The 17,095-nt window shown below is 33.6% G+C and overlaps 1 protein-coding gene across 4 annotated transcripts in view; it reads right to left on the bottom strand.

Moving 5' to 3' along the window:
• LOC125659344 (prominin-1-like) overlaps positions 1 to 17,095 on the bottom strand; it is a 92,397-nt gene that overhangs the window by 40,891 nt on the left and 34,411 nt on the right. For all 4 annotated transcript variants that reach the window (XM_048890996.2, XM_048890998.2, XM_048890997.2 and 1 more), the window contains exons 7-11: positions 12,710 to 12,805; positions 11,491 to 11,687; positions 7,312 to 7,386; positions 4,265 to 4,328; positions 113 to 195 (exon numbers count right to left, since the gene is read on the bottom strand). In XM_048890996.2, coding sequence (XP_048746953.2) covers positions 113 to 195; positions 4,265 to 4,328; positions 7,312 to 7,386; positions 11,491 to 11,687; positions 12,710 to 12,805 — 515 coding nt within the window. The remainder of the gene's footprint in view (positions 1 to 112; positions 196 to 4,264; positions 4,329 to 7,311; positions 7,387 to 11,490; positions 11,688 to 12,709; positions 12,806 to 17,095) is intronic.

Genomic DNA, 17,095 nt, shown 5'->3' with positions numbered 1-17,095 from the left:
GACTGCTCAAATATAAGAAAACTTCAACTACAATCAATTAAAACAGTAACAGACACAATATAACGCTACTTTAACAAGTCACAGCAATCATTCAGGCGAGACCCAAACTTACCGCGAAGGCATCCTGCATGGCCTCCACTTCCTTTATAAGTGGATCAATCACACTGGAAAAGTTGTTTAGCATTTCCTTCATATCTGTGGAAAATATGATTGTATAAGACAAGAGTCTGTAAAATATGATTGTATAAGACAGAGTCTGTAAAATATGATTGTATAGGACAGAGTCTGTAAAATATGATTGTATAGGACAGAGTCTGTAAAATATGATTGTATAGGACAGAGTCTGTAAAATATGATTGTATAGGACAGAGTCTGTAAAATATGATTGTATAGGACAGAGTCTGTAAAATATGATTGTATAGGACTGAGTCAGTAAAATATGATTGTATATGACTGAGTCTGTAAAATATGATTGTATATGACAGAGTCTATAAAATATGATTGTATAGGACTGAGTCTGTAAAATATGATTGTATAAGACAGAGTCTGTAAATGATGATTGTATAAGACAGAGTCTGTAAATGATGATTGTATAAGACAGAGTCTGTAAAATATGATTGTATAGGACTGAGTCTGTAATATATGATTGTATAAGACAGAGTCTGTAAATGATGATTGTATAAGACAGAGTCTGTAAAATATGATTGTATAAGACAGAGTCTGTAAAATATGATTGTATAAGACAGAGTCTGTAAAATATGATTGTATAGGACAGAGTCTGTAAAATATGATTGTATAAGACAGAGTCTGTAAATATGATTGTATAAGACAGAGTCTGTAAAATATGATTGTATAAGACAGAGTCTGTAAATATGATTGTATAGGACTGAGTCTGTAAAATATGATTGTATAAGACAGGGTCTGTAAAATATGATTGTATAAGACAGGGTCTGTAAAATATGATTGTATAAGACAGAGTCTGTAAAATATGATTGTATAGGACTGAGTCTGTAATATATGATTGTATAAGACAGAGTCTGTAAATATGATTGTATAGGACTGAGTCTGTAAAATATGATTGTATAAGACAGGGTCTGTAAAATATGATTGTATAAGACAGGGTCTGTAAAATATGATTGTATAAGACAGAGTCTGTAAAATATGATTGTATAAGACAGAGTCTGTAAAATATGATTGTATAAGACAGAGTCTGTAAATGATGATTGTATAAGACAGAGTCTGTAAATGATGATTGTATAAGACAGAGTCTGTAAAATATGATTGTATAGGACTGAGTCTGTAATATATGATTGTATAAGACAGAGTCTGTAAATGATGATTGTATAAGACAGAGTCTGTAAAATATGATTGTATAAGACAGAGTCTGTAAAATATGATTGTATAAGACAGAGTCTGTAAAATATGATTGTATAGGACAGAGTCTGTAAAATATGATTGTATAAGACAGAGTCTGTAAATATGATTGTATAAGACAGAGTCTGTAAATGATGATTGTATAAGACAGAGTCTGTAAATATGATTGTATAGGACTGAGTCTGTAAAATATGATTGTATAAGACAGGGTCTGTAAAATATGATTGTATAAGACAGGGTCTGTAAAATATGATTGTATAAGACAGAGTCTGTAACATATGATTGTATAGGACTGAGTCTGTAATATATGATTGTATAAGACAGAGTCTGTAAATATGATTGTATAGGACTGAGTCTGTAAAATATGATTGTATAAGACAGGGTCTGTAAAATATGATTGTATAAGACAGGGTCTGTAAAATATGATTGTATAAGACAGAGTCTGTAAAATATGATTGTATAAGACAGAGTCTGTAAAATATGATTGTATAAGACAGAGTCTGTAAAATATGATTGTATAGGACTGAGTCTGTAAAATATGATTGTATAAGACAGAGTCTGTAAAATATGATTGTATAGGACTGAGTCTGTAAAATATGATTGTATAAGACAGAGTCTGTAAAATATGATTGTATAAGACAGAGTCTGTAAAATATGATTGTATAAGACAGAGTCTGTAAAATATGATTGTATACGACAGAGTCTGTAAAATATGATTGTATAAGACAGAGTCTGTAAAATATGATTGTATAAGACAGAGTCTGTAAAATATGATTGTATAAGACAGAGTCTGTAAATATGATTGTATAGGACTGAGTCTGTAAAATATGATTGTATAAGACAGGGTCTGTAAAATATGATTGTATAAGACAGAGTCTGTAAAATATGATTGTATAGGACTGAGTCTGTAATATATGATTGTATAAGACAGAGTCTGTAAATATGATTGTATAGGACTGAGTCTGTAAAATATGATTGTATACGACAGAGTCTGTAAAATATGATTGTATAAGACAGAGTCTGTAAAATATGATTGTATAAGACAGAGTCTGTAAAATATGATTGTATAAGACAGAGTCTGTAAAATATGATTGTATAGGACTGAGTCTGTAAAATATGATTGTATAGGACTGAGTCTGTAAAATATGATTGTATAAGACAGAGTCTGTAAAATATGATTGTATAAGACAGAGTCTGTAAAATATGATTGTATAGGACTGAGTCTGTAAAATATGATTGTATAAGACAGAGTCTGTAAAATATGATTGTATAAGACAGAGTCTGTAAAATATGATTGTATAAGACAGAGTCTGTAAAATATGATTGTATAAGACAGAGTCTGTAAAATATGATTGTATAGGACTGAGTCTGTAAAATATGATTGTATAGGACTGAGTCTGTAAAATATGATTGTATAAGACAGAGTCTGTAAAATATGATTGTATAAGACAGAGTCTGTAAAATATGATTGTATAAGACAGAGTCTATAAAATATGATTGTATAAGACAGGGTCTGTAAAATATGATTGTATAAGACAGAGTCTGTAAAATATGATTGTATAAGACAGAGTCTGTAAAATATGATTGTATAAGACAGAGTCTGTAAAATATGATTGTATAGGACTGAGTCTGTAAAATATGATTGTATAAGACAGAGTCTGTAAAACATGATTGTATAGGACTGAGTCAGTAAAATATGATTGTATAGGATTGAGTCTGTAAAATATGATTGTATAGGACAGAGTCTGTAAAATATGATTGTATAAGACAGAGTCTGTAAAATATGATTCTGTATCATGCACAATATAAAGCGATCAACGGAGTGTTCAGGAAAACTGAAAACTGGCAGGTGTCCACAAAGAGCAAGGTTCACAATTAGTCTAATCTGACTCTAAACCCGACAATAATCTAAAACTAATGGTTCAAGAATAGTCTAATTTGGTCCTTAAATGAGAGTGGAATGGTTCACACATAGCCTAATTGGGCTCTAAATCTGACGATAATCTAAAGCCACTGGTTCACACACTGTTTGATTTGGTAACGTCCCAAACCATCTGTAATATTAACTACTGGCTCCCTAATAATAAGTCTAATGGCCCTGAATATGCCTGTAATTTAAGACTACTGGGTCACAAATAGCCTAATTTGTCTCTGAATATGCCTGTAATTTAAGACTACTGGGTCACAAATAGCTTAATTTGTCTCTGAATATGCCTGTAATTTAAGACTACTGGGTCACAAATAGCCTAATTTGTCTCTGAATATGCCTGTAATTTAAGACTACTGGGTCACAAATAGCCTAATTTGTCTCTGAATAGGACTGAAATTTAAAGCTAATAATCGGTACATGAATTAAGTCTACTTTTGTCTGGAATCTGACTTCAAATCTAAAACTACATAATAATTAATAACAAAAACGTTGGATAGGCAATATCAATCAAGCTGTAAATTGTGAATTTATGATGTAATTAGGTAGGACAACAGCTGTCAGGCTTCAGGAAGCATGGGATATCTACATCAATCATGATGAAATAAACAAGATAATTCTAATGTTGCAGATTTGATTGAGGCATTATATGTGGCCCATGATTTCTATTTAGAAGACTAAAATGTTGACAATTTTCAAGGAACACCCTTTAAAATCATCAGTATTGTGGCATTATATTCAAGAAATGGAATAAGTTTTGGGAAGATCAACTTTTGTTTCTGACTATTACAAGATGGAAAATAAATTATAGAATGTTGACATCTTAGAGTTAGAAATGCTTGTTGTTGGACCTAGTTTATTTTTGTAACATTTTATAATTACTTTACATATCTCAATGAAATTGCATTGATGTTTGCAACTGTAAGAAAATCTTGCGGTCCACGATTTCACGATCTAATTTACCTGACACTGTGGTCACTGTCTCATTGGTCACTCTCTCTGGAATGTTGTCAATTTCTGACTGGGCCTGCAAAAAGATATTTCCGGTTTGAACTACTGAGGCATCACCGTCTGAAGTAGTTAAATTTACAATTCTAACAGCACTGTCTTTAATACGTCTCTAAACAGAATCATTCCAAGATCACCATAATCCTTCTAAACCATTGACTTCAATTGCATTTGAAAACAAGAGGCCCATGGGCCACATCGCTCACCTGAGTCACATTGGCTCATGTTTAAAGATTTTCCCTATATATTCGCATGTAAAACTTTGATCCCTATTGTGACCCCAACCTACTCCCGGGGGCCATGATTTTTTTCAAAATTGAATCTGGACTATGTCAGGAAGTTTTCATGTGAACAAAAACTTTTCTGGCCCAATGATTTTTCAGAAGATTTTTAATGATCTTCCCTATATATTTGTATGTAAAAATTGATCCCCTATTGTCGCCTGATCTAAGTTACCCCCAGGGGCCATGATTTTAACAAACTTGAATCTGCACTATGTCAGGAAGCCTTCATATAAATTTCAACTTTCCTTGTCCAGTAGTTTTTGAGAAGATTTTTCCTATATATTTGTATGTAAAACTTTGATCCCTTACTGTGGCCCCATCCTATCCTTGTGGGGCCATGGTTTTAACAAACTTTAATTTAAACTATGTTAGGAAGCTTTCATGTAAATTTCCACTTTCTTGGCCCAGTAGCTTTTGAGAAGATTTTTAAAGATTTTCCCTATATATATATGTATGCAATTCTTTGACCCCCCCCCCCTCCCCTTGTGGCCCCATCCTATCCCTGTGTGCCATGATTTTAACAAACTTAAATCTGCACTATGTCAGGAAGCTTTCATATAAATATCAGCTTTTCTGGCTCAGTGGTTCTTGAGAAGATTTTTAAATGACCCCTTCCTATTTTTGTGATTATCTCCCCTTTGAAAGGGACATGGCCCTTCATTTGAATAAACTTGAAAGCCCTTTACCTAAGGATGCTTTTGGCCAAGTTTGGTTGAAAATGGCCCAATGGTTCTGGAGAAGTCAAAAATGTAAAAAGTTTACAAACAGACAACGAACAACAGGCGATCGGAAAAGCTCACTTGAGCTTTCAGCCCAGGTGAGCTAAAAACAAAAACGTATGCCTTAGATCGATCTAGTATATCGGGCAAGGCTAGCAACCTAGCAGGAAAAAATATCAACTTATTATAGAAAAAAATTAATATATGCACCCTGCACCCAGGGGTGCATGAGCCGAGTTGCTTGGGATACATTGTCAAGTCAGGAATGATGTGGCATATTTATAATTGTGAAGAACTAATTTCAGTTTTAAACTTTTCGAGTTACTGTCCAGAAACCATATTTGTCTAAAGTTTTCAATCTATTTTCGGTCACTGTGACCTTGACCTTTTTCCCTTAAAAATCAATAGGGGCCTTGCTTTGCTGGTATCCAACAATATATCCAAGTTTCATTTGATTCAAATTAAATTTTTTCGAGTTATCCTCCTGAAACCAAATTTTTTTTTTGAATTTTAAATCTATTTTCGGTCACCGTGACCTTGACCTTTTTTCTCCAAAATCAATAGGGGTCTTCCTTACCTGGTACATAGCAATATATTTAAGTATCATTTGATTCGGATTTAAACTATCTGAGTTATCATCCGGAAACAAAATATTTCTGAAATTTTCATTCTATATTTGGTCACTGTGACCTTGACCTTAAACCATTTTTCTCCAAAATTTATTGGGGTCTTCCTTACCTGGTACCCAACAATATATCAAAGTTTCATTTGATTCGGATTTAAACTTTCTGAGTTATCATCAGGAAACCAAATTTTTCTGAAATTTTCATTTTGTTTTCGGTCACTGTGACCTTGGACCATTTTCTCCAAAATTAAAAAGGGTTTTCCTTACCTGGTACCCAACAATATATCAAAGTTTCAAGTGATTAGATTGTAAACTTTTCAAGTTATCATCCGGAAACGACCCCCCCCCCCCCCCCCAACCAATAGCAGAGTTCAACTTTGTTGCAACTCGGCTAATTACAGTACCTCAGAATAACTGACATATTATCTAATTCAGTCAATTACAACTTATTATAGAAAATGACAGTACCTCAGAATAACTGACATATTACCTGATTCTGTCAATTACAACTTATTATAGAAAATGACAGTACCTCAGAATAACTGACATATTACCTGATTCTGTCAATTACAACTTATTATAGAAAATGACAGTACCTCAGAATAACTGACATATTACCTGATTCTGTCAATTACAACTTATTATAGAAAATGGGTCAAAGACTCAATTGGCCGGGTTGCAATATTTAGAGTAAATAATTTGGGTAGGGATTTATTTGGTGGTAGTTATCTGTTGCCCCGCTCGACTTACTGCTAATAATGCAGTCACGGACAACGACACGTCTCTTACTGTTACCGTGAATAGTCACATTTCCACGTTTGAAAGATGTACACTCGGTCGTGGCGAAATAGGACAATGGATGTCTAGAAATTGTGGACGTTGCTGGCTTATTGGCCTCACAAATTCTGCAAAACATTTTGCCATCACGAAAATTTCCTCCGCCATTTCAGGACTGGGGTTCTTCCTTTACTTTTGCATTTCTCTTTAGACATTGCTACGCCATCTTTTGATGCAGAACTTTCCCCGTGTGATTCTTGAATTTCTTTGTTACATGTACAAGGCTGAGGCTTCTGTTTTTTTAACTATTGATAAATCCAAAGTGCTCTAAACCTCGTTTTCCCGCCTCAGAATAACTGACATATTATCTAATTCAGTCAATTACGTAGTGTGAGAGATACTAGCCCGTCTGCATGCACGTTTTGAATAACTCTAAGTGATTCTGAGATGATTCTAAATCTAATGCTATTTATGCTATGCAGCATTTATGCTGCTGACTAAAGATCAGTCGTCAATACATTCACAATATGAACTGCCTGTCAAAGTTTGATGCTGATTTTCTACAACAGAATGACATTCTACATGACTTGCCCTCACCTGTATAATAATGGCAGTCAGGTTCTGGCTTTCCACTGACGATATAGAAGATAATGGACCACTGATATCCGGAAACTGGAATATAAAAGATTAAATCAATCCTAGTCTGGAATACAAAAATTAAACAATTCCATACAGACTGGATTACAACAGATGAAATCAGTCTACAAAGACTGAAATACAACAGATGAAATCAATCTATACAGACTGAAATACAACAGATGAAATCAATCTATACAGACTGAAATACAACAGATGAAATCAATCTATACAGACTGAAATACAACAGATGAAATCAATCTATACAGACTGAAATACAACAGATGAAATCAGTCTACAGACACTGAAATACAACAGATGAAATCAATCTATACAGACTGAAATACAACAGATGAAATCAGTCTATACAGACTGAAATACAACAATTGAAATCAATCTATACAGACTGAAATACAACAGATGAAATCAATCTATACAGACTGAAATACAACAGATGAAATCAGTCTATACAGACTGAAATACAACAGATGAAATCAATCTATACAGACTGAAATACAACAGATGAAATCAATCTATACAGACTGAAATACAACAGATGAAATCAGTCTACAGACACTGAAATACAACAGATGAAATCAATCTATACAGACTGAAATACAACAGATGAAATCAGTCTATACAGACTGAAATACAACAATTGAAATCAATCTATACAGACTGAAATACAACAGATGAAATCAATCTATACAGACTGAAATACAACAGATGAAATCAATCTATACAGACTGAAATACAACAGATGAAATCAATCTATACAGACTGAAATACAACAGATGAAATCAATCTATACAGACTGAAATACAACAGATGAAATCAGTCTACAGACACTGAAATACAACAGATGAAATCAATCTATACAGACTGAAATACAACAGATGAAATCAATCTATACAGACTGAAATACAACAGATGAAATCAGTCTATACAGACTGAAATACAACAATTGAAATCAATCTATACAGACTGAAATACAACAGATGAAATCAATCTATACAGACTGAAATACAACAGATGAAATCAGTCTATACAGACTGAAATACAACAGATGAAATCAATCTATACAGACTGAAATACAACAGATGAAATCAATCTATACAGACTGAAATACAACAGATGAAATCAGTCTACAGACACTGAAATACAACAGATGAAATCAATCTATACAGACTGAAATACAACAGATGAAATCAGTCTATACAGACTGAAATACAACAATTGAAATCAATCTATACAGACTGAAATACAACAGATGAAATCAATCTATACAGACTGAAATACAACAGATGAAATCAGTCTATACAGACTGAAATACAACAGATGAAATCAATCTATACAGACTGAAATACAACAGATGAAATCAATCTATACAGACTGAAATACAACAGATGAAATCAGTCTATACAGACTGAAATACAACAGATGAAATCAATCAACAGACTGAAATACAACAGATGAAATCAGTCTACAGACACTGAAATACAACAGATGAAATCAGTCTACAGAGACTGAAATACAACAGATGAAATCAATATATACAGACTGAAATACAACAGATGAAATCAATCTATACAGACTGAAATATAACAGATGAAATCAATCTATACAGACTGAAATACAACAGATGAAATCAGTCTACAGACTGAAATACAACAGATGAAATCAATTTATACAGACACTGAAATACAACAGATGAAATCAATCTATACAGACTGAAATACAACAGATGAAATCAATCTATACAGACTGAAATACAACAGATGAAATCAATCTATACAGACTGAAATACAACAGATGAAATCAGTCTATACAGACTAAAATACAACAGATGAAATCAATCTATACAGACTGAAATACAACAGATGAAGTCAATCTATACAGACTGAAATACAACAAATGAAATCAATCTATACAGACTGAAATACAACAGATGAAATCAATCTATACAGACTGAAATACAACAGATGAAATCAATCTATACAGACACTGAAATACAACAGATGAAATCAATCTATACAGACTGAAATACAACAGATGAAGTCAATCTACAGACTGAAATACAACAGATGAAATCAATCTATACAGACTAAAATACAACAGATGAAATCAATCTATACAGACTGAAATACAACAGATGAAATCAATCTATACAGACTAAAATACAACAGATGAAATCAATCTATACAGACTGAAATATAACAGATGAAATCAATCTATACAGACTGAAATATAACAGATGAAATCAGTCTACAGACACTGAAATACAACAGATGAAATCAGTCTATACAGACTGAAATACAACAGATGAAATCAATCTATACAGACTGAAATACAACAGATGAAATCAGTCTACAGACACTGAAATACAACAGATGAAATCAGTCTATACAGACTGAAATACAACAGATGAAATCAATCTATACAGACTGAAATACAACAGATGAAATCAGTCTACAGACACTGAAATACAACAGATGAAATCAGTCTATACAGACTGAAATACAACAGATGAAATCAATCTATACAGACTGAAATACAACAGATGAAATCAGTCTACAGACACTGAAATACAACAGATGAAATCAATCTATACAGACTGAAATACAACAGATGAAATCAATCTATACAGACTGAAATACAACAGATGAAATCAATCTATACAGACACTGAAATACAACAGATGAAATCAATCTATACAGACTGAAATACAACAGATGAAATCAATCTATACAGACTGAAATACAACAGATGAAATCAGTCTATACAGACACTGAAATACAACAGATGAAATCAGTCTATACAGACTGAAATACAACAGATGAAATAAATATATACAGACTGAAATACAACTGATGAAATCAATCTATACAGACTGAAATACAACAGATGAAATCAGTCTATACAGACACTGAAATACAACAGATGAAATCAATCTATACAGACTGAAATACAACAGATGAAATCAGTCTACAGAGACTGAAATACAACAGATGAAATCAATCTATACAGACTGAAATACAACAGATGAAATCAGTCTATACAGACACTGAAATACAACAGATGAAATCAATCTATACAGACTGAAATACAACAGATGAAATCAGTCTATACAGACACTGAAATACAACAGATGAAATCAATCTATACAGACTGAAATACAACAGATGAAATCAGTCTATACAGACACTGAAATACAACAGATGAAATCAATCTATACAGACTGAAATACAACAGATGAAATCAGTCTATACAGACTGAAATACAACAGATGAAATCAGTCTACAGACACTGAAATACAACAGATGAAGTCAATCTATACAGACTGAAATACAACAGATGAAATCAATCTATACAGACTGAAATACAACAGATGAAATCAGTCTATACAGATTGAAATACAACAGATGAAATCAGTCTATACAGACTGAAATACAACAGATGAAATCAGTCTACAGACACTGAAATACAACAGATGAAGTCAATCTATACAGACTGAAATACAACAGATGAAATCAATCTATACAGACTGAAATACAACAGATGAAATCAGTCTATACAGACTGAAATACAACAGATGAAATCAGTCTATACAGACTGAAATACAACAGATGAAATCAGTCTATACAGACTGAAATACAACAGATGAAATCAGTCTACAGACACTGAAACACAACAGATGAAGTCAATCTATACAGACTGAAATACAACAGATGAAATCAGTCTACAGAGACTGAAATACAACAGATGAAATCAGTCTATACAGACTGAAATACAACAGATGAAATCAGTCTATACAGACTGAAATACAACAGATGAAATCAATCTATACAGACTGAAATACAACAGATGAAGTCAATCTATACAGACTGAAATACAACAGATGAAATCAATGTAAAGAGACTAGAGCTAACTTTAGCATTGTATACAGTGGCCTTATTGACAGTTACAGAGCATTTAAGGTCAATCTCAATCTGTAAAGTATATCTTGATTTACAATCCCATAAAAAATAGAGAAATCTTAAAAATAAACAGGACTTCAATCTGTTATTTACAAAGAAAAAAATATTTTGAGAGAAAAATTGAAATAAAAAAGTTAAGACTGCTAAATGACTATGCACTCACGTCATTTGTATTGAATCCTATGGCGACATTAGACGTATCCGGGCACCCTGACGTACCAGGACATCCTGCAGCAGTCAGAGCCGTGTCTATGTCTGACTTCAGGGTAGTAAGGTTAGAGCTCAGGATATTGGCCTTGACCTTCACATCTTCCAATGTTGTGTTTAATGTTGTCAATGCAGATGCTATCTGGTTTGTTCCTGTACAGAAAAATTGCCAATACTTTAATGATTATTTTGGTCTCAGAATGGACTGACCTTATGTCGTAAATTCATTACAGACTTTGTTTCAGACATGATTGAATGGTAGGTATCCTATTATACAAGCTACTACTGGAATTTCAGTGATTGTATTCTGTGATTTCATACTAATGTATCACCACAATGTAGTATCATGTTAGTTACACATCTGATATTCATCAGCTGAATTATACTATCTATAACAAACTGGACATTGTCATCAGCTGAATTATACTATCTATAACAAACTGGACATTGTCATCAGCGGTCATTTACAATATCTATAACAAACTGGACATTGTCATCAGCTGTCAATTACAATATCTATAACTGGACATTATCATCAGCGGTCAATTACAATATCTATAACTGGACATTGTCATCAGCTGTCAATTACATTATCTGAATTACAATATCTCCATAACAAACTGGACATTGTCATCAGCTGTCATTTACAATATCTCCATAACTGGGCACCATCAATGTAGCTCAGCAGTTTTTTTCTTCTTATATAACTGGTACCAATAAACAGTACCATTCCAAATGCTAAAGACCGTAGATTTTTCCCAATTTTGAGACTAAAAATTCCCAATTCACTTGCCGAAAAATAGACCACTGATATCGTAATTGACTTAGTCTGAAACATTGTACAAGTTAACTAAAATGTTCACTTCTGGTATTAAATCAAAAGTACAGATCATAGCACGTGTTGTAGAGCTACAACAATTCTACAACGAGCCTACAACGTTTCCTCATGTCTCACAACAGCAAATATTACTGTAAAAAAAGTTTGTAAAGAGATGAAAACTTCTTGTTTTGTTCTTTATTTTCCTTTTCTTTTAGTTGGAATCATTTACCGAAACATTGGTAGAAAATTCTCAATTTGTTCGATTTTGACGATATTTTTGCCAATTGAATGGGTACCAATGGGTAGGAAGAAAACACTGTAGCTGATTTACAATATCTACAACACTCATACTCACTTGAGGCTAGACTGTTGGCAGAGGATATGGCTTGGTCAAGTTTGCCCTGAGTCTTCAGAGCTGTCCTTATTGGGATCCCGAGTATAAATCCTAAATCTACAACAAACAATGGTGGAATTCATTGACCGATTGATGTTTTCCGCCACACTCAACAATTTTTCAGTTATATGGCGGCGCCCAGTTTTTATTGGTGGAAGAGAGAACCCAATGTACCTGGGAAGAGACCACTGACCTTCCGAAAGTAAACAGGGAAACTTTCTCACTTACCAGCGCGAGCGGGATTCGAACCCGCGCTGACAGAGGTGAGAGGCCGTGTGATTTTGAGCGTGATGCTCTCACCACTCGGCCACGGAGGCCCCCCAACAGACAATGTTAAATCTATAATAGACAACAATTACAATAGTTAATAACATGATGATTATTCATAGTGCTGGGTATTGCGACCCAAAAATCGTATTGCGATATATTGCAATATTAAATTTTGAATTGCAATTATATCACAATATTATAACAATCTTTATGAAATAAAAGAAAAAAAGTTATCTTCTGATATTTCTTTCATTCTACTTGAAATAATATAACTAAACATTGACAAATGAATAGGTGAATCAAAAAATGGTTCAAGTTAATAGATTTTTAGACTATCTGTTCAGTTAATGCTGAAGCTCTTGGGCCCTTGCTAGGATATTTCAATTCAAATCCACCACTAATCATTTACAAAGTAAAACATGATCCGGGGGAGGGGGAGAAGTCGATACAACCTTACACGATCCAGTTTATTTTCAAAATAATATTTTGGCTCGAATTGATGATAACATTGCAGTGGTGCCTCCGCATGTGACTGGCTTGAGTGCCACCGATTTTGTTACAATAATCACATACAAGTCCGTGTTTGCCCAACTCTTTATTCTGTACATTCCTTATAGGAGTTCTGAGATTGATCACTGTTCTTTATCTTCACCTTTTTATACAGCTATATCTGTTACAACTATTTCGTTTTCTTTCTTTAGTTTGAAGTGATACATGCTATTGGAGCCTTTGCTCTTTCATTCAGGCATTCACGATCAGTTTAATTCGCTGCCATTTTTAAACTTTAAATCAGGGGCAGGTAACTTATTTAAGGAATCTATAGAATATTGCACCCGAACTGGTATTTACAAAATTATATCGCGATATGTATTGCCAACAACGGAATCGGGATTCACCGGTTAACCAGTAATATCGCACAGCAATAATCATTCACAAATCTAAGCCATTTGTGAACCCGATCATCTTAGAAGTATACAGTAAAGATGTTGCACCAAAATGCTGATTTCTAATCCATTCTACCAATGCTTTTTAATTTTTATTGGGGAAATCCAAGGAACTCATTGTATGCTGTATTTTGTTATACGCGAGTTTATAGTATCCATGTTTTACAGTGGAACTCTGATAATGCCTATCCTGATTTAGAGTTAATTAAATTGTTTGAACAAAGCATTAATGTTTTTGACCTTCCATCTCTTCTGAGTCCACTGTGGAATCAATGAAATTGACATGGTCATCCAGTGACTGCAGATGTATATTTCAATTAATTTTGCTTTGCAGGCCATCAAATACTTTAAATGCTGAGAACAAGCAAAATTAAACCTAGATCACTTCATAAACAAGAAATATTTGTAAGGGCTATTCCAGAAATAAATACATGGGGGGGGGGGGGGGGGGGGGGGGGGGGGGGGGGGGGGGGGGGGGGGGTAGGGAGGCACCTTTTGTATATACCAAGCACCCATCAAATAAATAAAAAATTGCCCCATGACCCATCAAATTAATATAACTCATTTTACAATGACCCATCTAATTAAAAAAAAACCTAACCAGACCCACCACAAAAATATTTTAAAAAATGAAAACAGTACAAATCTCGCGATGTTTTCGTGACAAACATTCTAGTAGCGAGCGCTGGCTCGTACTGTGAGCTCTAATGACTAGAGCGCGGGAAATAATCCGATCTAAATCTCAACCTCTAAAAAGGAAAAATTTTTGATGACAATCCCAGAAGTCCCTTGTCAAAAATGGCTGAGATCTCGCCAAGTCACACCTTGGAATATGATTGTGAACTTAAGCGGAATATCATCCTAATCTTGTGGCCTCCTAGCTCCAAAATTTAGTGCACCATTAGGCGAAATGTTTAACGGAGTGCAATGTTTATGAAAGGCAGGCTAAGATGATGTGTGATGTTATGTCTACGTTTTGACGTACGTCATAATAAGGCAGACAGTGGCGTTGTTAAAAGTCATACTACCGGGACATTATTATTACGTGAACATTAGGCATACGTAATCGATTAAAATACTAAATTCTCAATACTAGGAATTTATTATTCTAACCAAAAAAAAAAAGGGGGGGGGGGGGGGGGGGGGGGGGGGAGACTAACTTATTAAAAATTGTTAGAATATGTGAGGGATCACAGGTACTGAATTAGTGCTATTTAAAAAATTACCAAAAATCGATCGGATTGAAGACATTTTTTTTAAAATCTTTGGTTTTTTCCCCGCGACTAAAAATAACAAGTGCTTCAATCCATTTCCTTTTAACATGTCCGGTAATGCAAACCACGATGACAAACCCCCCCCCCCCCCCACCCCCCCTCCCTCATGATAACCAACCCCATGCCACTTGCTAAATAAATTAATGACTGAAAAATCCTTAATTCTAGTTTTGTAAATTGATCTTAATTAATGTATCATCACTACAACAGCATTCCAGGAGAGGGGCTGAAATCAAAGATGTTGCAATTTTATTCAATGACTATATGTGAATGCTGAAATATTTCTTCATTGTGTTACAACTAGGATTATGTACAATATTATAAAACTCTTGTTCTAATTTTCTCTTTTGGAACATACCATTGCTACAAGGGGATTATCATATGAATTTCATTTTTCTAATTAGATAGGTTCGCAGGGAGGGGGGGGGGGGGCATATACATGCCAAATAGTTGAATTTACCAATTTATTTTAAAATTTTCATGATATATTGAAATGCGTTTTGTGTTCAAAGACAGTGCTGTTTAAGGTTAATCAATCCCTGTGTGATGTCATAGGTTTTGCAAAAATCTTTATCAAATTAAACTTTGCGCATGATAGAAATATATCTTCAGAGGAATTTTATTCACTGCATAAAATAAAAAATTTGGTAAACTATTGATATTGAAAAAGTGTATATTTTCTATAGATAATCAATTCTTTATAATTAAAAAAATGTCAAGGGCAATAACTCCTATGTTGGTATTTCTTCTACAGCATGTCTATTATGCATGATTTCCCTAATATCCACAATTAATTTATACATATTTATGAATTAACAAGTTTTTTTTTAAACTGTTGACATTTAAAATTTGTCATTTCAACAAGTTTTTATCTATTTTAATTATTCTGTACAACGAAAATGTGTGATTTTCTGATGTTAATATATACTTCCGGTTTTTTATGTCTGACATCTTTAAAAATGTGGTAACATACACATTTTCTTTGGTTATTGTTTAAATTTAACTATATTGAATGGAAATTAATACAGTTTTTGCATTTTTGACCATTATTATTGATAAGTCACATGAGGATTGATCCACCTTAAACATAGTTTTACAAACTTGAAAGGTTTGGGCATTTTTATCATACAATTAGTAACTTGAAAAGATTGAGAGTAGAAAAAAAGGAAGTAAGGCTGAGAACATACAGTTCAGAACAGGTCGTGCAATCAAAGTTTAAGCAAGTCACAGTGAAGGCAGTAGAAATAAAATGTATATATAGCATAAAAATATTTAAATCACATTCATGTATACATGTTTTAATGATTTTTAATATAAAACCCTGGGAGAATATTCATGTAATGAGTATTTTGCAAATAGATATTGTTTAAATTGAACCTGATCAAAGCATGAACATTACAAAATATGTACATATATGAAGCTGCCCTCGTTCAAACGGTAGCACCGTCAACATATTAGTCAATGACGCGGTAATGCCTGTGCGACATTGTATCACAGTAGTTCTGAAGAAACGATGTCACATCAACAATCAAAGGCATCTATGGCAGGAATGTTGGAAAGATTGGGAGTCCAATGAAATGGGTATGTATATGTTTTTCCACGAATCGTTCGTCTTCTAATGGAGCCAGCGCCCGGAGGGCCTCTATATCACCATCACACTGACTGATAAATATAACGCATCGGTACCCTCGTATAAATCAACTAAGGTTTGCCTATTTTTATTAGAAAACGGAATACCTATTGGTTTCAAAATATTCCCAAAATCGATGCACTGTAAACTGTAATAATCTACAGAACAGAGTTTGCCGCCATCACGTCCCAAGGGACCCTACTAAACGCGCCTCTAATTTGAAGAGTGC

This window comes from Ostrea edulis, chromosome 9 (assembly GCF_947568905.1).
Source record: "Ostrea edulis chromosome 9, xbOstEdul1.1, whole genome shotgun sequence".
NCBI lineage: Eukaryota > Metazoa > Mollusca > Bivalvia > Ostreida > Ostreidae > Ostrea > Ostrea edulis.
The sequence above is the reverse complement of the archived record's forward strand: the minus strand, read 5'-3'. Positions and strand labels throughout refer to the sequence as shown.